Source organism: Neofelis nebulosa, chromosome 6 (assembly GCF_028018385.1).
Source record: "Neofelis nebulosa isolate mNeoNeb1 chromosome 6, mNeoNeb1.pri, whole genome shotgun sequence".
In the NCBI taxonomy this organism is placed as follows: Eukaryota; Metazoa; Chordata; class Mammalia; order Carnivora; family Felidae; genus Neofelis; species Neofelis nebulosa.
Window position 1 is genome coordinate 34,648,279 of NC_080787.1, and position 24,823 is coordinate 34,673,101.

At 37.1% G+C, this 24,823-nt stretch overlaps 1 protein-coding gene and 1 non-coding gene across 2 annotated transcripts in view; one reads left to right on the top strand and one right to left on the bottom strand.

Annotated features, from left to right (window-relative positions):
- Positions 1-24,823, bottom strand: part of TSBP1 (testis expressed basic protein 1) — a 181,847-nt gene that overhangs the window by 132,979 nt on the left and 24,045 nt on the right. The window contains exons 11-25 of the mRNA XM_058736135.1: positions 23,740-23,778; positions 23,155-23,175; positions 20,995-21,015; positions 20,246-20,266; positions 19,372-19,392; positions 18,697-18,717; positions 16,034-16,054; positions 15,492-15,512; positions 13,299-13,319; positions 12,415-12,429; positions 11,755-11,778; positions 11,273-11,296; positions 10,946-10,972; positions 10,467-10,487; positions 9,989-10,009 (exon numbers count right to left, since the gene is read on the bottom strand). Coding sequence (XP_058592118.1) covers positions 9,989-10,009; positions 10,467-10,487; positions 10,946-10,972; positions 11,273-11,296; positions 11,755-11,778; positions 12,415-12,429; positions 13,299-13,319; positions 15,492-15,512; positions 16,034-16,054; positions 18,697-18,717; positions 19,372-19,392; positions 20,246-20,266; positions 20,995-21,015; positions 23,155-23,175; positions 23,740-23,778 — 339 coding nt within the window. The remainder of the gene's footprint in view (positions 1-9,988; positions 10,010-10,466; positions 10,488-10,945; positions 10,973-11,272; positions 11,297-11,754; positions 11,779-12,414; positions 12,430-13,298; positions 13,320-15,491; positions 15,513-16,033; positions 16,055-18,696; positions 18,718-19,371; positions 19,393-20,245; positions 20,267-20,994; positions 21,016-23,154; positions 23,176-23,739; positions 23,779-24,823) is intronic.
- LOC131515571 (U6 spliceosomal RNA) lies at positions 17,917-18,025 on the top strand. Its single transcript, XR_009263639.1, has one exon. It is a non-coding gene; the product is annotated as a U6 spliceosomal RNA (small nuclear RNA).

The window sequence follows — 24,823 nt, forward strand, 5'->3', positions numbered from 1 at the left end:
ACATACACATTGTGGTGAGATTACCACAATAAGGTTAATACTTCTAGTCCCTCACATAATTACCCTTTGTGTGTGTGTGTGTGTGTGTGTGTGTGTGTGTGGTGATAACATTTAAGAGCTCAACAATTTTCAAGTATACAGTACAATAATGTTAACTTTGGTGACCATGCTGTACATTAGATCTCCAGAACTTATTCATCTTACAGCTGGAAGTTTGTACCCTTTGACCACCATCTCCCTATTTCTCCAACCACACTCCAGCCTCTGGCAACCATTATTCTACTCTATACTTCTGAATTCAGCTTTTTTGGATTCCACATATAAATGAGAACATATAGTATTTGTCTTTTTCTGTGTGCTTATCTCACTTAGCATAATGCCCTCAAGGTCCATCCATGTCACAAAAGGCAGGATATTCTTTTTTAATGGCTGAATAATTTTTCAGTGTGTGTGTGTGTGTGTGTGTGTGTGTGCGCGTGTGCATAGACCACAATTCTAAAATTTATAATGGTATCATAAATGGTAATATATATGTACCCATTCATCTGTTGATGGACACTGAGATTGTTTCCATGTCTTAGCTATTGTAAATGACCCTTACAGTACCACATGCAGTGAACATAAGGGTACAGATATCTCTTTGAGATAATGATTTTATTTCCTTCAGATATATATTTGGATATAGGATTGCTGGATCATATTGTAGTTCTGTTTTTAATTTTCTAGGAACCTCATAGTGTGAACTACCAACAGTGGACAAGGTTCCCTTTTCTCCATAACCTCACTAACACTTGTTTCTTTTCTTTACCATAATAGCCATTATAACAGATGTGAGATGATATCTCATTGTACTTTTGATTTGCATCACAGTGATATTGAACATCTTTTCATGTACCTGCTAGCCATTGTATGTTTTCTCTGAAAAAATCTCAATTCAATTCTGCTACTCATTTTTAAATCAGAATTTTTGCTATTGAGTTGATTTCTATATAATACATGAGATATATGAATGAAATGAATCTGTTATCAACTAGGGGGTTTGCAGGTATTTTTTTTCTAATTCTATAAGTTGCCTTTTCATTTTGCAGATTGTTTCTTTTGCTATGCAGTAGCCTTTTAATTTGGTGTATTTCCACCTTTTTATTTTGTCTGTGTTAAGGAGTTTTTCCCTTGATTTTCTCCTAATAATTTTACAGTGTTTGTTCTTATCAATTTTGAGTTTATTTTTGCAAATGAGGTAAGGTAGCAGTCTAGTTTGCATGTGGATATGTTGTTTTCCCAGCACCATTTATTGAAGAGACTATCCTTTTGCTTTTGAATATTCTTGGCTCTCTTGTCAAATATTAGATAGCTGTATATGACCGGGTTTATTTCTGGGCTCTCAATTCTATTCCACTGGTCAGTGTTTTATGCCACAACATACTGTTTTGATTACTATAGCTTTGTAACAGTGTTTCAAATCAGGAGATGTGATGCCTTTCAGCTTTGTTCTTCTTACTCAGGATTCCTTTGGTTATTCACAGTCTTTTGTGGTACCATACAAATTTTAGAATTGTATTTTCTATTTTTGGGAAAATTGCCATTGGAAAATTGATAGGAATTGCATTGACTCTATAAATGGCTTTGGGTAGTATGGACTTTTAACAATATTAATTCTTCTAGTGTGTGAACACATGATATTTTTCCATATATTTATGTCCTCTTCAAGTTCTTTCATCAGCATCCTGTAATTTTTAGAACAGATCTTTGACATTCTTGCTTAAACTTATCCCTGAGTATTTTATTGTTTTTGATGCTATTGTAAATGGGATTGTTTCATTTTTTCCAGATGTTTCATTGTTAGTGTATAGAAATGCAACTGATTTTGTGTGTTTATTTTGTATCCAGCAACTTTACTGAGTTTATTAGTTTTAACAGATTTTCAGTGGAGTCTTTAAGGTTTTCTGTATATAAAATCATATCCTATACATGCAAGACAGTTTTGCTTCTTCCTTTCCAATTTGAATGCCTTCAATTTCTTATCCTTAGCTAATCACTCTGGCCAGGACTTCCAGCACTACACTGAATAGGAGTGGTGACAGTAGGCACTCTTGCCCTATTCCTGATATTAGAGGAAAAGCTTTCAACCTTTTACTACGGAGTATGTTGTTATTTGCGGTTTTTCCTATATGGCCTTTATTATGTTGAGGTATATTTCTTCTACATCTAATTTGCTGAGAATTTTTATTATGAAAGGATGGTGAATTTCATCCAATGCTTTTTTTTATTTTGCATTTCTTGAGATGATCATATGATTTTTATCTTTCATTCTATTAATGAGATGTATCACATTTATTGGTTTGTATGTGTTGAGCCATCCTTATGTCCTAGGGGTAAATCCTACCTTATCATGGTGTATGATCTTATAAATGTGATGGTGAATTTAGTTTCCTAGTATTTTGTTTAGATTTTTTGCATCTTTTTTATCAGGGATATTGGTTTGTAGTTTTCTTTTATTATAGTGGCTTCATTTGGCTTTGTTGTGAGGTTAATGCTGGCCTCATAAAATTTGAGTGTTCCTCCACTTCATCTTTTGGGAAAGAATTTGAGAGAGATTAGTGTCACCTCTTTTTAAGTGTTTGATGTAATTGACCAATGAAACAATCAGGTGTTGGGCATTTCTTTGTTGGGAGGTTTTGATTACTGCTTCAGTTTCCTTACACATTATTGGTCTGTTCAAATGTTATTACTTCCTGTTTCAGTCTTGGTGGGTTGTATGGTTCTAGTAGCATCCACCTCTGCTAGGTTATCCAGTTGTTGACATATAAATATTCATAGTAGTCTTTTCTGATCTTTGTGTTTCTGTGGTTTCAGTTGTAATGGCTCCTGTTTCATTTCTGATTTTGAGTCTTTTTCACTATTCTAGCCAATAGTTTGTCAATTTTGTTTATTTTCTCAGAAAAATAGCTCTTAGTTTCCTTGGTCTTCTCTATTGTTTTTCTGGTCTCTATTTATTTCTGATCTTATCTTTAGTATTTCTTCCCTTCTGCTAAGTTTGGCTTAGTTTGTTCTTTCTGTAATTCTTTGAGGTGGAAAGTTAGGTTATTTGTGGGTTGTTTTCTTAACATAGGTGTTTTTCATTATGAAACTTCCCCCTGAGAACTGCTTTTGCTGCATCTCATAAATTTTGATATGTTGTTTTTCTACTTTTTGTCTTATGATATTTTTTGGTTTGCCTGTCAATTTCTTCTGTGACCCATTGATTATTCAGCAGCCTGTTGTTTAATGTCCACACATTTGTGAATTTTCTTGTTTTCCCCTTAGTGTTGATTTCTACTTTCACAGCATTTTGGCTGGAAAAGGTATTTGATATGATTCAGTGTTCTGTGTTTGCTAAGCCTTAAATTGTGACCTAAGATGTGACCTATATATCTGGAGAATATATGTGTGCACTTGAGAAGAATGTTTATTCAGCTGTTGGGTGGAATGTTTTGTATATGTTTGTTGGGTTCATTAGTCTAAGATATTATTTCAAATCCAGTGTTTCCTTATTGATTTTCAGTCTGTGTATGATCTTTCCACTTTGAAAGTGAGGTGTTGAAGTCCCCTACTATTATAGTATTATTGTCAATTTCTCCCTCTTAGTATTTGCTTAATATCTGTTAATAGTTGCTGAATATATTTAGCTACTCCAAAGTTTGGTGCATATATATTTATAATTGTTATATCCTTTTGAAGAATTGATCACTTTATAATTATATAATGAACTTCTTTGTCTCTTGTTATAGTCTTTGTTTAAAGTCTATTTTGTCTGATAGAGGTACAGCTACCTCTCTGTTCTCTTTTGATTTCCTCATGCATGTAATGTCTTTTGTCATCCTTCACTGTAAGCCTAAGTGTATCCTTAAAGGTGAAGTGAGTTTCTTATAAGTAGCATATACTTGGGTCTTACTTTCTTAATCATTTCTGCTTCTTTATTGAGGAATTGAATCTAATTATATTTAGGGTAAATATCGATAGGTAAGGATTTACTAATGCCATCTTACTGGTTTTTTGGCTGTTTTATTTTTAAGCCCCTTATTTCTGTATTCCTCTTTTGCTGTCTTTCTTTGTGAATGGAAAATTTTCCCAAGTGGTATGATTTGATCCCCCTTCTCTTTATCTTTTATGAATATACTGTAGGGTTTTGCGTTATGGTTATCATGAGGCTTACATAAAACATTTTATAGCATTCTATTTTAAGCTGATATTTTCAATCCTGTACAAAACTCTATCTTTTTATTTTCTCATATAGTTTATGTTTTTGATATCATAATTAACTTCTTCATATTGCATACCCATAACGAATTATTGTAGCTACAGTTACTTTAATACTTTTATCCTTTAAAACTTTATACTAGATTTAAGTGATTAACACACCACAATGTATTAGTAATAGAATATTCTGAATTTGGCTACATGCTTAACTTTATCAGAGTGTCTTATATTTTAGTATTACTAATAAGTAGCATTTCATTTCACCCTGAAGGATTCCTTTCAGAATTTCTTGTAAGTCAGATATAGTAGTGATGAACTCCTTCATTTTTGTTTGAGAGTCTTTCTCTCTTCTTCATTCCTAAAAGGCAACTTTGCTGTGTAAAGTATTCTGGTTTGCAGTGTTTTCCTTTTAGCACTTTGAATATATCAATCTACTTTCCTGGCCTGAAAGATTTCTGCTGAGAAATTAATTGAAAGCCTTAGGAGGATTCCGTTTTTTTCTCTCGCTGCTTTTAAAATTCTTAGTATTGGGGTGCCTAGGTGGCTCAGCCAGTTGAACATCCAACTGGCACAGGCTCATGGTTCATGGGTTTGAGCCCCACATTGGGCTCTGTGCTGGTGATGCATATCCTGCTTGGGATTCTCCCTCTACTCTCTCTCTGACCCTCCCTTGCTCTTTCTTTCTCTCTCTCTCTCAAAAATAAATAAATAAACTTAAAAAAATAAAGCCATCATAGTTTAAAATTAAATAAAATTCTTAGTATTGATTTTAGATATCTGTAAATAATGTGCCTTGGACAAGAATGTTTTGGGTTGAAATTTTGAGGTGACTAACTAGCTTCATGAATTTGGATTTCCAAATTTCTTCCCAGATTGGGAAGTTTTATGTCATTATTTCTCTAAATAAGCTTTCTGCTCTTTTCCCCCCTCTTTTTCTGAGACTCCAAGAATGTGCAGATTGTTTCTTTTGTGTCCTGTCAGTAATTCAGGTGGGCTTTCTTCACTAGTTTTCATTCTTTTTTTTTTTTTTTTTTTTGCTCTTCTGACTGGATGATTTCAAATGACCTGTCTTTTAGTTCACTATTCTACCTTCTACTTGGCTGAATTCTTACGGAGCCTCTGTATTGAATTCTTCAGTTCAATTTTTTCTTCAGCTCCAAGTTGTTTTTTTAAAAATGGTTTCTATTACTTTGTTGAATTTCTCACTTTGTTTATGCATTGTTTTCTTATTTTCAGTAGTTGTCTATTCTATAGTCCACTAAATTTCTTTAAGATGGTTATTCTGAATGTTTTGTCAAATAGTACATAGATTGTCATTTCTTTAGGGTCAGTTATTGGATTTTTATTAGTTTCCTTTGATGGAGTCATGTTTTCTTGATTAATGATTGTTGTGGCCTTGTTTTGGTGTCTATGTATTTGAGGGAGTAGGCACCACTTCCAGTCTTTACAGAATGGATTTGGCAGCAAAACTCCACCATTCAGGCCATTAAGAGATTCTGGGTAGGCCTGCTTGTGATGCCATGAGCAGACTTGCTGCTAGAGTTTTCAAGAAAGCAGATCTGGTTCATGGGTCAGCAGATAGGTAAGCCTGTTTTTGGGTACATGGAGACCAGCCAGGTACCTGGGTCTGTGGGAGCAAGCCTGGGCCTGGTCCTTGAATGTGATGAAGGGACTGTGACCTGGGTCAGCATGGGCAGATCTAGATCCTGTGTCCATAGCTACCAATCAGGCACTGGTAACCATTGAGTTATGTCTAGCGTCTTAGTCCGTGGATGTTGGTCCAGTACAGGAATGGGCTTGGAGCCTGGTTTCATGGGACTGGGTGTGGCAGCTGGGGTCGAAGGGAAATGGCTCAGTGATAAGGCTGTCCTGGAGTCTCAGGCCACAGGAGCTCACCAGTGCTGGGGTGTGTGGGGAGTCTGATTCATGGGAGTTTATCAGGAGCTTGATGCCATAGGAGTTCGTTGGTGTGTGCCAGAGTGAGCTGAGGACCTGAGGACTCTCCTCCCCTAAGTGTCTCCCTCTCTGCTGGGCCACCTGTGCATGAAAGAGGGATGATGTGAGTAATGTGAATCTGTCTCTCCTTCCTTCCTCAGTGAGTCTAATTTCTGTACTTTACCCAGGTGCTGTAGTCCCTCATCTGGAATCCTTGGCTTCTTGAAGGTATTCTCATATGTGGATAATTGTTCACATTGCTGTTTCTGGAGAGACAAGTGCTAGAAATTTCATTGCTGCCATTTTGCTGACGTCACTCTCCTTTACCCCCACTGGTTAGTATACCTCCATTGATTAGTTTTTCTTATGCTAAGACCAGATGCATTCAATCACTATAGTGTTTTAAATGACTTGATAATCAAATGAAATACCTAGGGTGAGCCTTCCCTCTTGGGAACTTCATGTTTATAAATATGTGATTTATTCTTGGATTGTTTTTCTCTTTTATATGAATTATAGAATGGATTTGTCAAGATCCACAAAAAATCCTGTTGGTGATTTTATTTGAATTTATTGAATTACAAATTAGTTGGGGGAGAATTAACATTTATATGTTGTTGAATTTCCCTGTCTTTAAAAATAGTTTATCTATTTTCAGGTCTTATATTATGTTTTTTAAAGGTATTGTCAAAAGCTAGAGGCAAAGTGAACGCCTAGAAATATCTTCCTCTTCTTTCTTTCTTTCTTTCAAGTTGCAATGCTTGGAGGGAGACTTGATTCAGAAGAACTGCTCACATAAATAAAAGATACAGCAGGAATATAAGGGGAACAATCTACAAAGTTGTAGTCAGCTTTCTCATTGTTATCATTAGCAAATAAATGAATTCTGCATTATAATTATATATTGACAAAGGTCACTACCCATCTATATGTATTGACATTGTTAAAGTCAGCACTAAAATTATTTCCATTAGGGAGGCAGCAGTATAGAGCAAATGGGCTTAAAGTTTTATTTTAGGTCCTTGTGCTAAACTGAGCTATTTAAGAGTAGACAAGACCAGTTGGATGGATGGCTTCTCTTCTGTCCCTCCCTTTTTTCCTTCTTCCTTACTTCCTTCTTCCTTCCATTCGCCTACTTTTCTTACCTCCCCATATTTCTCTCTCAGTTTATCTCAGGATATAAGATTTTTTCATCTTGTGTAATGTCAAGTGCTCAGGCAAAATGACTGACCTGGCTAGGTTAAAAAACAAGGGGTTCAGTTTGCTTTCTCAATATTTGTCATGCTCTCTCTATAAGACAACACATTTTTTAGAAGTTTATTCTTAGGAGATTTATATTTTGCTTCTTTAGTGAATGGTATAATTTTGTTTTTAAATTCTGTTTTCTGAATTGCTGTTGCTGGCATAAACAATGTCTTAAGTTTTGTTTGCTGTTTTGTTATGTAGCAACTTTGCTGACTTCATATTAAGTATTAGTAGTTTGTTCATTTTTTGTAGTTTTTATGCAGATAATCATAATCTGAAAATAATGATGAATTTCTCCCTTCTCTTTGTGTCTTTATATCTTTTGCCTTTATTTTATTGCACAGGCTGGTATAAATTGGTAGTAGTCATCTTGTTATTGATTTTGACTTGAGTGGCAGTGCTTCTAAAATTTTATTTCTTAGAATTTTTTTTGTTATATATTTATTTATTTTGAGAGAGAAAGAGCAGGAATGGGGCAGAGAGATAGGGAGAGAGAGAATCCCAAGCTGACAGCACAGAGCCTGACATGGGGCTTGATCCAACAAACCGGGAGATCATGACCTGAGCCAAATCAAGAGTCAGATGCTTAACCAACTGAGCCACCTAGGCACCCCTTGTTTTTTAGAATTCTTAAGAATGATAAAGGAATAGATCTCCTTAATTAGATTAAAGAAGTTCTTATCTATTCCCTTTTAAGAAAGTTTTTATTTCTTCCAAAAAGAATTCTGGTTAGGATTCTGTGTTGAATTTTATACAATAATTTTTCTTTATTTTTATAAATGATCATACCTTTTCTTTTTTATCCATGAATTTAGTGAATTTATTGATAAATTTTCTACAATTTCTATCATAGTTATGAGTCATTAAAAATAAATTCTGTATCACTGTGTTTATGATCGGTGTAACATTGCACTGTTTATTTAGGAAATTTGTATCTGTGTTTCTAAGTAAAAAATGTCTATGCATTTTTTTCTTACAATCTTTGCCTTGCTTTGAAATTAAGGAATAACAACATCATAAAATGAGTTGAAGTGAGTTTCATTTCTTTTGTATTCTTTGGAACAGTTCCAAATATAGGAATGATTTGTTCCTTGAAAATTTGTTCCTTGAAAGTCCTTCCCTGTAAAACTATCTTTTCTGGGGCTTTTTAGGTGAAAGTTTATTTGACTCACTGTTCATTTTATTTTCTAATTATGGATAATTTGGGGGTTTTATATTTCTTTGAGTCAGTTTTGGTAATTCATGTATTTTTTTAATTGGTAATTTTGTTTTTAATGTATTCCCATAGAGTTTTTTAGTGTATTCTTTTATGATTAAAAAATTTTTACTGTGTATGTAGGTAAGTTCCTTTTTTATTCCTACATTTGTGTTTTTCCTTTTTTTCCTGTTTAAATTTTCTCAACAAAATGCCAAGAACTTAATGTTCGTTTTTCCTTACAATGTTTTCCTATTCAGTTTCTGCCCCCTTGGAAATCATTCTACCCCATAGGACCTCTTTTTATGCTTAAGCTCTGCTGTGTACTTTTAATGATAAAAATACATAGCAGCCAAGACCAAAACAGCCCGAAAGAAGGCACTATCCTTTAGTGCCTTTGTTCTACCTGTTTTCCCTCTCCCAATCCCTTGGGTTTTGGATTTTAAAATTCTTTCCTTCTACCCTTTCTGGTGCCTCCACTGAAAAAAGACACTAAATTATTTCAGTTTAGCTTCTGGATTATAATTTCTGGCTGCGAAACCAATAATCCCTTCTGCTGAACTCAAGTGTTCACAGTTGTAGGGTCTGTTCTCAAACATGGACATCTGAGGTTTCCAACCTCATCCTTGGGTCTGCGTCATTGACTCCATGGGCTCAGTATTTTCATCTGTCAGTGAGACTGTGTAGCTGGTCATCTTCCTTTCTCAGGACTCAGAAAGAATGTGTAGAATGTCTATGTTAACAGTTCCAAATGTGTCCTGACATTATTGAAAAATTTCAAATGCTCTAGATATGTGTTCTTGTGTGGAGAAACTGGCTGGAGCTGAGTGGCAGCCACCCTCTTTAGACTGTACATGATCTTTCCACTATTCCCAGGTGGTGTTCTTCACCTGTTCATTTTCATTACCTGCCTGGGCTCTGTTGGCATCTGAATATTAGTCTGAATTAAATCTTGGGGTTTTAATATTAATGTGACTTAATTCCAGTCTGAGGAACCCCAAGGGATATTGGTATTATATAAAAATCATTTGTAACATAGATATGAGGACCAGATTTGAATTATAGAATGTAGGACATAGTGTTAAAGGCGACTTCTATGTTAAATACCACCTTGTTGGCAGTACTTGATCTGGTTTAAATATTGAGTCACTGTTGGTATTGGTTTCCTGGGAAGTTGAGTTAATAACTGAAGTAATGGGAACTCCTACAGTTATGAATCGAAAAGATTGTCTTGCAGTTCTAATTGGGAGGCCTGTGGGTAATGTGAAAGCAAAAAGTATGGAGACATGAATCTCAATCCTTGGTGCACTTTAAAAATATAATATCTGTGCTCAGAAAAGGTCTCATATTTGACAGGCTGAGAAGTAAAGAACTTACTTGAGGTTCTTTGTGAAATCACTAAAAAAAAGCAAAAAAATATCCATTAATTTTTCTTAAATAGAGAAAACATAGTATTATCTAATACATTCCACTGGTGTCTCTGAGGGGAGGACTTGGGTAGACATACGAGAAAGCATACTTTCAGGGAACACTCAAAAATCTCTCTCCATTTAAACATCCTTTTGGACTTCCTGTCTCAAACTTTTTGCCTACCCCTGCTATTTTTTTTCAGGGTTTTTAGTATTTTTCAGGTTTTTGTTGTTGTCAACCAATGCTACTTTACTCCTTTTCTTTTAATCAGTATTTTCTTAAATTGTTTCTTAAATTTCTTAAATAGGGGGAAGCTGGGTAACAGCTTATTACCCAGAATGCAAGAGCAGTGAGAAACTCAAATCACTTTAACAGAACAAAGTTCCTTAGACTTTGAAGAAGACTGCACAGAGAACTATAGTAGAGAAACAAATATAATACTTACTTATTGGTGCCAAGGGCAAACCTTAAACAACAAATTAGATATCAGTGAATAATTGTTTGAAAGGAACAAGTATCTTTCTAGGGAAGCATATTTGTGTGGTGAAGAAGTTTGGTAGTCACACAGCTCTTGGTTCAAACTGTTGTTCAGTGAGCGTGTTCTTAGGTAAGTATGTGGCTTCAGTTTCTTACCCATTACAAAGAGATCAATTGATTAACCCCAAGGATTAAATGGGATATCATGTAATAGTTAAAGCACCTATGTAGTTCTTATCACTGAGGAGATGCAAAGTAAACATACGCTTGATATTAAGTAAATGTAAGTTTACTTCACAGGATAAGCAGAAAGCAAAGGAAGATGAGAACTATGAGTCTCAGGTGGCTGCACAGGGATGAGAAATGAGTAGGGTAATTACAGGTTCATAGGCCTCATAAAGAACAACAACAACAACAGAAAACAGTAAAAGAACAGACCGAACTTACCACTGTGCACTGAAGGTGGTGGACCAGCTGAAAGACAGAGAAGTATCTTTACAAGCCTTTTCTCTCTCACTATTTTTTTCCTCTCTGTGTAGAGAGTTCTTGTTCACTAGGTCATTATAACAACAGGGACAATGTACCCTTTGGTCTTCATTTACTTTTAATATAAATCAGCAGGATTTGAACTTTCCAAAAAGCATTAATAACCATGGGATTTGGCGACGGGAAGGCAAGTAGTTTAGGAAGTATGTACCCATGTCCAGAAATGCCAACATTGTCAGAGCAAGAAGTTATAGGACCCCACAGTGGAGGAAACATGGAAAGACTTACTGAGGGTAGGTGGAACTGCTCCCTCTGGAAAACAGAACAGAGAAAATTGTTATCTCCTTCTCTTTTTTTCCTCATCCAGTTTTTCAATTTGTCAAGTCCCTTATAACATGTCATTTTTAACTTCTGGGAAATGTTCCCCTCTGATCTTTATTTTGTATGTAAATCATAAAATTTTCATTTCCAAATGAAAAACTGTTCTTCTTACATCATTTTTTCCTTTTCTGTAGATCGCCTCTCATTGATGGTCTTTATAACGAAGCAAAACTTTTTTTCTTTCCTCTTTATGTTTATATAATTCAGTAGTGTTAGAACTTTCTAGTACATCATTAATAACTCAGAGGGACTTTGACAATGAGAGAAGCAAGGGGCCAAGAGTTACCTCAAGCCCTTCGCATACCATCATGTCCAGATAAAGAGGTCTTGGACCTCACTAGAAACCAATTGAACCCTGTGACAGAATTAAATGAAAACACAAGACTTACTGTTTGTGTGAGGAGTTGATTCCACTGAAAAATAAGCAGAAAGATTTCTTATTGCACCCTCCTCATTTACTGTCCTATTCATTTTTTTCTAGTGATGTAGAAATTGGTAAATTTTCTAGTGATGTAACTGCTTGAAAAGGTTTTCTGATCAGGCGTATCTGAACTTTCCAGAAAACTTAAAATCAGCTGGTGGAATTCTGGTTAATGGAGAAGCAAAAGCTAAGAAAATGAGTTTAAAGTTCCTATACTTGAACTCAAGTTTTAATATATATCACTGGACTTTGATAAGTGCACAGCAAAGAAACAAATATACAACTTACTAACTGCTTGAATAGGTGACCCAGCTGGTAAACAGAAATATTATCTGTATCTTTGTTTTCCCTGTTCATTTTTTTCTCCTTCTATATAGAGAGGGTCCCTGACAGTCTTTAGAGCCATGGAGAAACTTTTTTCTCTGTTCTTTAATTGTTATGTGACTCAGTGAACATTTTAGAAACTTATTAATAACCTAGTGGAATTCTGAGTAATGGAAAAATAGGGGTCAAGGAAATAGGAGCTTTGAACTATTGCGATCCCAATGTGGATGGACACATTTTTGTTCAAGTAGGTCTGTTAGACACTGCTGGAGGTAATTGAGTTCCATCATGAAAGGAGACTTACGAGAGGATTCTGTAGCTGAAAAACAAAGAGAGATGTTAGTGAGGAAAGGCTGCTGAAATTAGTTTTCTGCTAGTTTTCTGAGAGGGAATATCAGAAATGCTCACGGAGGGAGCATCAAACCCTTATAGGTATTGCAGTGCACAGTGCTGGGGAACACAGCTGCCATCATGCCTTGTGGGATTCTGCCTCCTGCTTAGTCTGAGAGGCCTCAGGAAAGGGAGATGATTTTTCTCTTCCCCTTTGCAGTGACTGGTAACTGCTTAAAATCCTACAGGGGACTGGTAATTTAAACTGCTGTTTTTACTTTTCTTCTCCCTATTTCTGCTATCCTGTGTAAACTTTCACATATCCACACACTCGTACAAATGTCCTCCCTCCTTTGTTGACAAGTCATAATAAACTTCAGATGTTTTCATCCGATTTTTTTATTTATACAATATATATTATTCACAGTAGTTTGGGTTATTAAGTGGGGTTTGTATTCCCCTTCTTTTTTTAAAAAAATTTTTTTTAACGTTTATTTATTTTTGAGGCAGAGACAGACAGAGCATGAACGGGGGAGGGTCAGAGAGAGAGGAAGACACAGAATCTGAAACAGGATCCAGGCTCTGAGCCATCAGCACAGAGCCTGACGCGGGGCTTGAACTCATGAACCGCGAGATCATGACCTGAGCCGAAGTCGGATGCTTAACCGACTGAGCCACCCTGGCGCCCCTGTATTCCCCTTAATTCATTCATTCCTTGGGTGGGGGTGCAGCTAGGTAGTAGAATAAGCAAATGATGGAGAAACCTGAAAGTCTTTACCTACGAGACAGAAGTAAAGGATTGTAGACCCTGTAGGAAGCCAAAGGAAACTATTATATAGGAGCAGGTATGGAACTTACTGGTCATTTCTGAAGTTTCCACTGGTGGAAAAATGGAAGGGAAAGAAAAGAGAGAAATTAGTGTGTGTAGAACTAAGTGAACTCAGTTCTCCTATGATGGGCTTAAAAAGGGTAACTGTAGAGAGGATGCAGGGAGCTGTAAAACCTGCCTGTTAGCTCATTGTGATGTCTGGACTTAAGCTCCCACCTCTGTGCTTTGCATCCTCAGGCTTCCTTCTGCTGGTCTGGGCCAGGAGAGTGGCTGTGCTCCTTCCATTCCACTCCTTTCTGGGGTGGTAAATGCTTGAACTTTCTAGGGGTTCATAATGTCTTAAATTTGTACTTCTGTGCACTTTTGTCATTTTCATTTTCATTTATCTCTTTTTCCCACCTAACTGTTTAGTTGATCTGAAAAGTTTTCTTCCCACTCCTTTCTTTTTTTACTACTCCCATCTGAAGCACTCATTTTTGTTCATTAAAAAAAATAATCAGTGCATTTTTCATTTTCTCCAAATGACCTGTAATTTAAGGGAAAGCTAGGAATGAATAAATGTAGAAGTATAATTTTCATTTATATATTACTCTTTGTTTTAAGTGTTTACACATAGGGGAGAGGGGATTATGCAGGAAAGAAAAGGGAAAGGGAATCCATGTACCCATATAGATTCTCAGGCACATGGTAGTTATTTGGGGACTTTGGGCCAAATGAAACCCTTCCTTTAGCCTCAGTGAGGTCCTCTGAGGTGAGCGGGTTTATGGTTTCTCCCTTATAAGAATTATGAGAACTTAAAAAAAATTTTTTTTTAACATTTATTCATTTTTTGCGAGACAGAGAGAGACAGAGCATGAATGGGGAAGGGCAGAGAGAAAGGGAGATACAGAATCCAAAGCAGGCTCCAGGCTCCGAACTGACAGCATAGAGCCTGACACGGGGCTTGAACTCACAGACTGTGAAATCATGACCTGAGCCCAAGTCAGACGCTTAACTGACTGAGCCACCCAGGTGCCCCTTTGAGAACTTCTAAGGCTGTAAGTCTTGGTGATAATTAAGAGTACTGAGAAAGGAAACCCTGATTTAGGAGAATAGTTGAGAAATGATGGCTTATGTTCATTTATAACAGGAAGGTATTTAGAACCAGTGTTTAGAGCAGGCAGCATCCAGTTTTAGTGGTCATAGTGTGGTTGTGTGGGAGACTGCCTGCCCTCTCCATGTTTTGAGTTCCTTTCCTTAAGGTGTCTTATAGGACTGTAAATTCCATGTCGCAAGAGATCAGCCAAATCTTTCTCTTTTTTATTCATGACTTTGTCTCCAGGCCTCAGCTCAGTTTCTGATACAAGAGCTCACCTAGTTGAAGGAATGTTTGAGTACATCTGACTTGCCTTCTGATAATGTTCTTGTTTAGCTTACACTCTGGAATGTTATCACTTAATTTCCAGACTCAGAATTCCCAATGAACCAAAGTTTGTTTTGATATTCTAGAATTTGACACTGTTTTTGCCCTGGCTAGTCACAATATGAGTTTACCTTTCACTGTCTTTCACTTATGGTTTGTGAATACCTGACGCATCTGCCAGTTCCTGTAGTTGGCAGCCCACCTCCTGTCATATCCTGTTCCCTGAAGCTGTGTGTGTGTGTGTGTGTGTGTGTGTGTGTGTGTGTGTGTGTTGGGTATTTGGGGCAGGTGGACAGGATAGGACATGAGGAAAATGGCATTGAGAGAGAAGGTTGGAGAACTCAGGGTACGTTGGATCCTTAGTAGTATTCCCTGGTATACCTTTCCTAGGAAACGAGGAGGAAACCTGATCAGACCTCAGTTTATTTAAATTTGTTTTTTCCGTCTTTTACATTTGTTTTTAAAATTTGCTTTCCGTTTTTCATTTTCTTTATATTATCTCTGTTGTGTTTGAGTAGGCCCTTTATGAACTACAAAGCACTTCAGAAATGGAAAGCTACCCTTATTCTTTCTCTTACTTTAGAAAATTCTGTATTGCTATGGAAGCCATTCTGACCATTACTGGGGAAATGTTCTTACTTTTTTCTTTAAAAAAATAACCCTGGAGAATTCTCAGCAAGTGGAAACTGGGATGCATGGAAACATGCCTAAAAACACACTATCCTTATGGTAATGGTTACATTTGGGACTGGAGATAGGCCATCTATACACTGTAGAAGATCAGAGTACACCAGAGGAAAAAGATAGATAAGGGACTTACCATTGGGCCCAGTATATTGCACTAAAAATAGAAACAAACATAAATTACTGTGGTTGTTGAACATGATAAACACACATACTATTGATGTTTTCCAAAGGGGACAGTTAAATAATGTCCCAGAATTACTAAATCCCAGTCTTCAGGATTAAATATTTTTATTGGACTATATCCTCTCCATAAAAATCAGATCTTATTCTAGGAGACTTGTAACCCTGTTTTAGTTGGAAGGAGAACCACTTCATTCTTGCCCTTGACTACTACAGGTGTTTGAAGTAAAATCTTTATTGTATTCCTTTCCTTCTGCTTTTCCCCATCTTTTTTCTCTCATGTCACTTTTTTTCCACTCTGTTGGCTATCCTTCTTTTGTCTTCTTTCTCATTTCTTATATCCTCCCCCAGATTCTCTCTATTGCACCTTTGCTTTGGAATATTCTTCTGATGATTATAGACAAGCTACTATAATCATTACTAGAAAAATGTTATGCTATCTATTATGAATTTGAGTGATATATATGAATTGTTATATATAAATAGGCAACTTACCAATAGGTCCTGGAGTTTGCACTAAAAAGAGATCCAAATTGACATATTAGTATGGGTGTTTGAAGAATAAATTTTTAATTTTATTCTAGGGATGGGGCTTTGGGAGGTAGAGTAAGGGAGAGGAAGTGATAACAGAATTAGAACATTAGGGAGAACTAAACTGGTTATGATAACTATACAACAAAAGAGATATTTAGCCTATATTGCCTGAGATGAGGGTCTCTCTAGAATCCTTGTCAACCTAGGAGAGGTTCAAGACATTAAAGTTTGAAACTTTACACTTTTCTTTCTTGTCAGTAACAGAAGATACTACTTTTTAAGTGGACTGCACCATACTTGTACTAAAATATTTCTGACCAACTAATATGCTCTAGGGTAGGTGTGAAGGTGGATAGCTTTCAGCTTATTGACTATCGCTTTGATTAGCTTGAGTGTCTCTGGGCAAAGAAAGGGTCAACAACACCTTCACTTTTTAATGAGAATTTGGCCTTCGGTTGATTTTCCAGCTCTGATTACACCTACTGTCTTACTTGTAACATTCCTTTTCTTTAAGAATGATCCTTGGTTGGTAAACTGCTTGTGAACTGGGAGAACTATAAATACCTGTTAGAAGGCCATATCTTTGGGCTTCCCTGAGTGTAGTGACCATGTATTTGGGCATGTTCCTTATAGGATCCCTGCAGTTTATATATGTGGAGTTTTTACAGGATATCTTAGCTCCCGGGGCTTCTAAGTCAGGGCAGCTCCTGTACATAGCTGTGGACAGCCAAAGAGAATAGTTGCTGGGTGGCTCTGTAGACCCCTGCATAGACAGCTTCGAGGACTACTGCCACGAAAGAGGGATGGCTGATGCTGCCTTGGTGGCAAGCTGTGCTTCCTGCCTTAAGTTCTGCTGAGTAGCCTGGTGCCAGGTGAGGACTGGGATCATCTTGTGAGTCTGCATGGTTTATTGCAGGATTAAATATTTTTTCTAAATAGACCACCCGTCTTCCCAGTGGGTGTTTCATTGTCTTTCTCCTCCATAGCTTCATGGCACTCATGATGGGAAATATCTCAGTTCTGACCCATAAACCCCTAAACCTTTAATTTTGATATATTTTTTTTCTATGTGAAAAAGCTAGAAGGTGTCTTACCAGTTATGGATATCCTGGGCTATGAGTTGTAGACAAGCTAGAAATTTAGGTTATTTTGCAAAAATAATTTGTTGGCTTTGACTGGTATCTATAAAAAAATTGCCCTTGATCCTGGAATAAAACTCCTAGGACACCTGCCTTTGGTATAAGCCACTAAAATCTTTGGAGAGAAAATCATTTCAAATTTTATTTGTTTCTTCAGTTTTCCTATATTTTCTTACTTTTTTTTTTTAGTTTGTGAGTCCTTGTAGCTTTCCTTTTCTTCTCTTTTTCAGTTTTATTTATATTTACTCTTCTCCTGCCTCCAGCTCACTTAATCTTTCTTCTTCCAGTATTGTTCCTACTTTTGTTCTTTTAAATTTCTTTTGATTTTTGTCTTTTTAACATCTTCATTGTCTGTGTGTTACTTTTGTTGCATTTTCTCTCACTTCCTCTCCCCATAAGTCTTTGTGTCCCTGGTTTCTAATATTAGAAGTTCATGGTTTCTCTTGCTAATAACCTATTAGAGCACTCAAAATAGTAGTGGAAACAACTCAACTAAGAGTCAGCACAACTTCAGTCCTAACTTCATTATTAATTGTCCTCCTCCCCTTATTTGGGAGTAAACAAATTTTTATGGGAAACAATTTTTCCATCTCTAAAGATGGGTATAATATCTGCTTTACCTACCACCATTGAAATGTTGGTAGGCCCAACAAAATAATGCATGTGAGGGGTAGAAAAGCTGTAAGCCGTTACAGGAATCACAGAGTGCTCACTTCAGCAGCACATATACAAAAATTGGAGTGATACAGAGAAGATTAGCATGGCCCCTATGCAAGGATGACTCACAAATTCCTGAAGGAATCATGCAAAGAATGACCAGGTACCTATACAGGACTTATATTCATTCTGTCAGGTGAATGTGGGGAACCTCAAGTCATATTTCTTTACTTTTCTAATTTCAAAAATTCCTAATTTTTATTAGGAATACTGTAATCCAGTGTGTGAAGATACAACTATTTGCTCTTAGTTTAAAAATATGTAATTATGAACGACTATATCTTGGAACCTGTTACTTATAATGTTTCTATGGAAAAATGCAATAGGGTAAGTTGCTAAAAATTGGTGACAATAAACCCATGTGTCCTGGAGAGAACTTTTCAGAGCAATTAGAAATAAAAAGAATTTAAGATTTGCGTTATTTTGAACATAATCTAGTAACAAATTATTTGCAGGAAAAGCAAGAAGTTTAGGTACTGTGTTCTAAATCTTTATTACAGGTTGGTAGTAAAGCTAGATTATATAACTTAGAAAAGACCATTCCTAGGGGGTTATTTTTTGATATTGTATTTCAGCTTCATAGTTAATATCTTTTTATTGAAGAACCTGGTTGAATCTAACCTCTGGGAATTCTGAGTGGGATAATGAGACAGTGGAAACACTTGATCCTGGGGTTTGTGAGCACGAGTGATTGAAATAGAAATTGACTGACATTCTAAACATTGTAAAGGACCAAAAAGCATTGTAATTGAGGTTTAGGTGACTTACCAATGGTTTTTTGAGACAGCTCTAAAAAATAAATAAATAAAAGAAAAGAGAGAATAAATTAGTAGGTGCTCTTGGGCTCTGGAGGCCATAGTTCTCATTTATATGCTTTTCCTGGTAAGAATCTGTACCACTAAATTTGGGCTCAGCTGCAGTGGGGTAGTAGGGAAGTTGAGGTGTTTTTTTTTTGTTGTTGTTTGTTATTTTGCTAAGATGCTAAGACAATCTAATATATATAAGGGCCTCTTTACCTAATGCATCCACTGAGAGGGTAAGTAGCAAAGGTACTAAGTAGGGGACCCCACTTTGGCCCATTTAAACCCCTGTAGATGGTTGGAAAAATCCTTCTCTGTTTAAACTTAATTTTCTTCCTCTCTCCTATTATTTCACTTCTTTTCATTTCACTCTGTTTTTAAAAATCCCTTGCTGATGTTGATAAGCCACTGGAAACCTTTAAGGGTTCATCCTCCACTTTACAGTTTGTGTTTAGTGGTGGAATGTACATTCACATGATTATTCATGACTTAATGGAAATGCTAGGTAGAAGAAAACAAAAAAGGCCAAGAAAATGTGGACCGACAAACCCCTGAAATCCCAACATGGGATTCAAGGAAAGGTCCCTAAGATACTGCAGGAAATTAAAATTATTTACAGTGAAGAATCAGACAGTAAACTTACTGATAGGTCCTGTACCGCCAGCTGAGAAACAGAGAGGGAGAAAATCAGTATGCTTCATCACTGTGAAGGAAATAGCCATTCCCCAAAACTTACTCTAGAGGGAGTGTCATAAGTAGAAACCCTAGGAACATCATGGGGTTGTTTGCCTGGCAATCTTTGAATAGGTTCCCTGTTGTACAATATAAGGGACTTATAGGAATAGACCACCCCCTTCACCAGCCTTGTTTTCAGTGATGTTTGAAACCTTTAGAGGATTGGGATAGACTCATTCATACTAATTTATAATGTCTCCTTTAAAAAATTTCCTCTCTCGGGGCGCCTGGGTGGCGCAGTCGGTTAAGCGTCCGACTTCAGCCAGGTCACGATCTCGCGGTCCGTGAGTTCGAGCCCCGCGTCAGGCTCTGGGCTGATGGCTCGGAGCCTGGAGCCTGTTTCCGATTCTGTGTCTCCCTCTCTCTCTGCCCCTCCCCCTGTTCATGCTCTGTCTCTCTCTGTCCCAAAAATAAATAAAAAACGTTGAAAAAAAATTAAAAAAAAAAATTTCCTCTCTCTCTCTCTCTCTCTCTCTCTCTCTCTCTCTCTCTCTCTCTCTCTTTCTCATTTCATTAGGGGCTTACTGTTAATTGAAAAGTGAACCTTCCCTACTGCCAGGGCATTATGGCTGCTATTAAGAGGGTCCTTTTTTCTTTTCTTATGTTAGCCGGTGGGCTTTGCAGTCTGTCTATTTCATGCATAGCTTCTTTGAAATCTGTGTAATAGGAATGCTAGGGAAGTTGAGAAACATGGTATCAAGAAAACAGGGTAGGTCAATACTTAAGACTTTGAAGGTAAGAAGTGAAAGGAACCAGAGTGGAGAAACAAATTCGATACTTACGAATTGGTGCTGTGAATTGCACTAAAATACAAAGAAGAGGAAAATCAGTGTGGTTTGACATTATTAGAATGCTCATGCCACCAATATTCTTTTTTAAAGAACCCAGTGAAGCAACTCAGAGGGAGAATTACTACTGCAGATAGGTAGGTAATTTTAGCAAAGGAGCCCCATACCCCTCCCACCAGATCAAATCATTCAGTGTTCATCTTAAATGGCAGAGGGAAACGTATAGAACCTGGGCTGAAGGTTGTTAGTCTCCTTCACTTTCATCTCTCCTCTCTTTCCTTCTTTGCCCTGCCCAACACTCAGCTGTCTCAAAGGATTGACACTCCAGGGGTAGTTAGGATGTCTTTTGGCCATTTTTCATCACCCTCCTCTTTGGTCTTTATGGTGCTTATTCTTTCACCTTCTAGAACCACTTGCTCTTCTTGTAGCATTACCTTCAGTTTAGCAAAAGTCCACAATAATTGTTTTAATCATTTTTATCATAGTTGAGAGAATGTTTTTTCTGGGGCGTTATTTTAAATATGAATGATTTAGTTTTCCTTTGTCTTAAACTTAGTGTCAGTTCAGGCTGGGGTTTTTTTCACCCCCTGAAGGTTTGGGCATTAGGGGTGTCAGTAATTCAGATGTACTCAAGAAGCATGGGTGGGAAGGCCTAGAAATGGAAAGAGCTTGGGTGAGGAGAGGTCCCATACCTCACAGAAGACCAAAGAGTGTCAGAATTAGGAAACAGAAAAGGAACTCACTTATGGGTCCAATGGCTCCAGCTAAAATATGGGAAAAGCAAGACAGACTAATTAGTATGGTTCTTTGGCATAGAAAATTTAGTTTGAGTTGAAATTATTTTGGGGAAAACATTATAAAAAACAGACACAAGGAACAATATTTCTACTTCACCAGAGGAGCAAATAAGCTTTATTCTTCATTCCCCACCTTGGAGGACCCTCATAACTACTGGGATCTGATGGGTGGAGCTGGAGGGATGCAGTGGTCAAGGTTCCTGTCTTGATGGGTCACTGTTTGTAACTCAGTAGATTCCATAGATAATTGCCTTTCTTTCAACTGGTCTAATTTGAACTCGGGTAGCCAGAATCTATAGCCTCATCTTCTGAAGGAGACAGTGGGAATTTCAGTCTCCTGTGGGTGACCTTTGACTGCCTTAGTCATCAGAGTAACTTGGCCTGCAGTATCTTAGCATAAGAGGGAATAGAAACTCTTGGGTAGGTTCAAGACTTTTGTAGGTGAAGTTAGTGGGTAAAGGGATTGAGGCGCTAACTAGACCCACATGCTTAGCAATAACAGCCTTCTCTTTTACAAACACATTTGCACAGACACCTCTCTGTATCTCTTGGGCTACATGTGCTTTAGTGACACTTGCTCAGTGTTTACTCTTGATTGACTTTTGATTTTTTAAATCATGTTTCATGTGTATAAATGCTCCAGGAGGTGTAGACACAGAGTGTGATTTGCCTTGAGCTCTAACCCTCAAATCATTCTTCCTCTTCCTTTAGTGTTGGCTCTGACCCAGGAGCTCAAGGTCTGAATGTCCTTAGAGGCGATGGACAGAAATATGTTAAGAAATGAACGAAACCTTGGTGAGTTTCATTTTTCTTGTCACTGGCATTAAGGCTACTCTTCCTGTGGAGAATCTGAAGGAATGGAGGAGCTGGTTAAACTTAGATCAAGAACACTCAACTTTACATTTGTTTTCTACATACAGAGGATTGAAACTCTGCCAAGTAATGGTTCTAAACCATCTGGGGATCTTGTTAAAATGCAGATTCTGATTTGGTAGGCATTAGGTGGAGATTCTGCATTTCTAACAAACTTCAAGGTGATGCTGATACAGATCCTTGGACCCGCTTTAAGCGGCAAGGCCATTAACAGATGGGTAAAAGGTCAGAGCATTTATATATCACTGTGTCCATTTATCATTTTTTTTCTTTTCTAAATCAACTGCTTCTCACCCATCCCTCATTCTTTGTCCTCTACCAGTGCTTCTGCCAGAGATGTTTGATGTAATGTCCTTTAAGATGCAATCTGGACACTTCTTCCAGACTGATTCTTTGTTAACATCAGGGCCTAATAGCAGGGCATATACATTCCACACCACCATCCACAGCAGCCTAGGGACCCTCACTCAGTGAGCTGGGACTCACTGCTCCCTTCCTCTTGGTGTGACTGGGATTTTTAGCAAGGGACCTTCCTACCTTTCTAACACTTTTGTTGTTAACACTTTTCTCTTTGCTATTGAATCTCAAGATTTTGAGAAAACTAAAAGTGATAATACTTCCTCACGGAAGCTCCCAGCTTATTAGAATAAGAATAGGAAGCATTGGGGCGCCTAAGTGGCTCAGTCAGTTAAGTGTTTGACTTAGGCTCAGGTCATGATCTCATGTTTTGTGAGTTTGAGCCCCTCATTGGGCTCTGTGCTGACAGTGCAGAGCCTGCTTGGGATTCTGTCTCTCCTTCTCTATCTCTCTCAAAATAAATAAACTTTATTTATTTATTTATTTATTTATTTATTTATTTATTTATTTTTTGGGGGGACAGAGAGAGACAGAGCATGAACGGGGGAGGGGCAGAGAGAGAGGGAGACACAGAATCGGAAACAGGCTCCAGGCTCCGAGCCATCAGCCCAGAGCCTGACGCGGGGCTCGAACTCACGGACCGTGAGATCGTGACCTGGCTGAAGTCGGACGCTTAACCGACTGCGCCACCCAGGCGCCCCATCAAAATAAATAAACTTTAAAAAAAGAATAGGAAATAAAGAAGGACAAAAGAATTGGCAATTTTTGCAGTAGGAAATAAAAACATCCATGAATAGGAGTGTCTTACATATTACATATTCTAACAGTGTAGTAAAGCAAAGCACATGGGAATTAAAGCACAGCAAAGAAACTTACTTGTGGGTCCTGCACTGCCTGCTAAAACACAAACACAAAAAGGTAAGTCTGGAGAGTGCATGCATGAAGGATGTACATTTCAGGGAGATTCAGGTCAAGCATTTACTACATATTACATTTACATGAAAAGCTGTAAGAAGGTCAGTCAGTATTTTCCCTCCCCACCCCCCTCCACCCCCCACCCCCCCACCCAGGAGACCCATAAGATCATATTTCCTGCAGTTATTTTTCTTGTTTTCAATTTTTGCTATCTTTCTGTTGTCAGATATTTCTAGAACTATTTGTTTTTGACAAACACCTTCATCTAATCACAGGATTTTTCCTTTCACTTATTAATTAATTTTATTAGCAGAGTTTCCACTTTGCTAAATAAGAAAATCATCAGTTACTTAGGGGGGTCCTCAACTTGAAATCAGCCTCAAGTTCCTCATACTGGTAAAGGCAAAGGAGAACAGTTAAATAGTAGGTTGTTCTCCTTTCCTCTTCCTTTTTTTTGTGCCTCCTTAGCCCCCACCCAACTCCCCCAATGGTAGGCACTTTGTAGAAGATCAAAAAGAACTGAGTTGAGAAATAGGAGAAACTTACATAAAGGTTCTGAAGTTGCTTTGAAGGCTTTTGTATTACCTGTAATGAAAATTGCGAAGAACTATGAGGCATAAATGTTTGTTGTTTAAACAAAAAAAAAAAAAAAAAAGACAAATATAATCTTATCTAGATTTAGACTTTCAGAGAGCATGAAATGTAGGCAGTCCTATTCCCTCCTCCCCACATGTGAGGTACAAATAGTCTTGAGGTTAAAGAGCCAAGACTAGAGTCTCATCAGCTTTACTATTCTATAGCTCTATGACTAGGTAAGTCACTAAACCTTTGGAACATTACTTTTCTAATCTTTAAAATGAAAATTATATCTCCTTTCTTACATCAAATGGCTGCAGTGAAAAATCAAGAGTAATAATGGATGGAAAGCTGAAAAGTTCTATCAAAATTGTTATGAAAGAAATATTCAGGGACTACAAAGGAATGAAACTCTTCTGCAAAGTAGAAAGTTTCACTGTGTTTAAGGCATTAAGCTTTAGTTTACTTTCTACTTTCTCTATTTTTCCCTCTTTTCCTTACCGTCATTTGGAAAGTTTTGAATGCTGGTGAGAGGGCATTTTCATGAGTATTTCTCTGTGTTCTTTGTTTATTTGTTAATCTGTGTGATTCAACTCTTAAAAAAATATACTTTGGTATTCCTTAGTTACTTCAGTACCGTAGTTACGCAAGCTGACATTGCAGTGAGATTTGACATCAGTTGAGAACCATTGCTTCTGCCTTGAGAGTAACCAATCTTATTTGAAGATGTTGAAAGCCTCTTTACTGAAACAAGTTTGTTTATGAGATGAGCTAATTTTCCCGTGGAATTTCAAAGGTTTTCTGTATGTGTGAAACTATGATTTGGACTTTTAGAACCTATTTTGGTCTTCCATTTTCCTGTTCTGGAGATTTTCACTGAAATTCTACCTTCCTATTGCTTTCCTTCCCACACTTTCTTCTTTTACCTATTCAGATCTTTTCTTTATGTACTTTTATTTCTCTTTGTTGAGCATTCTTTAAATGCTAAAGTATTATTTTAAAAAAATTACACTTAGAAAGCTTTTAGTGAGTTGAAAAATGTAATTTATTTCTC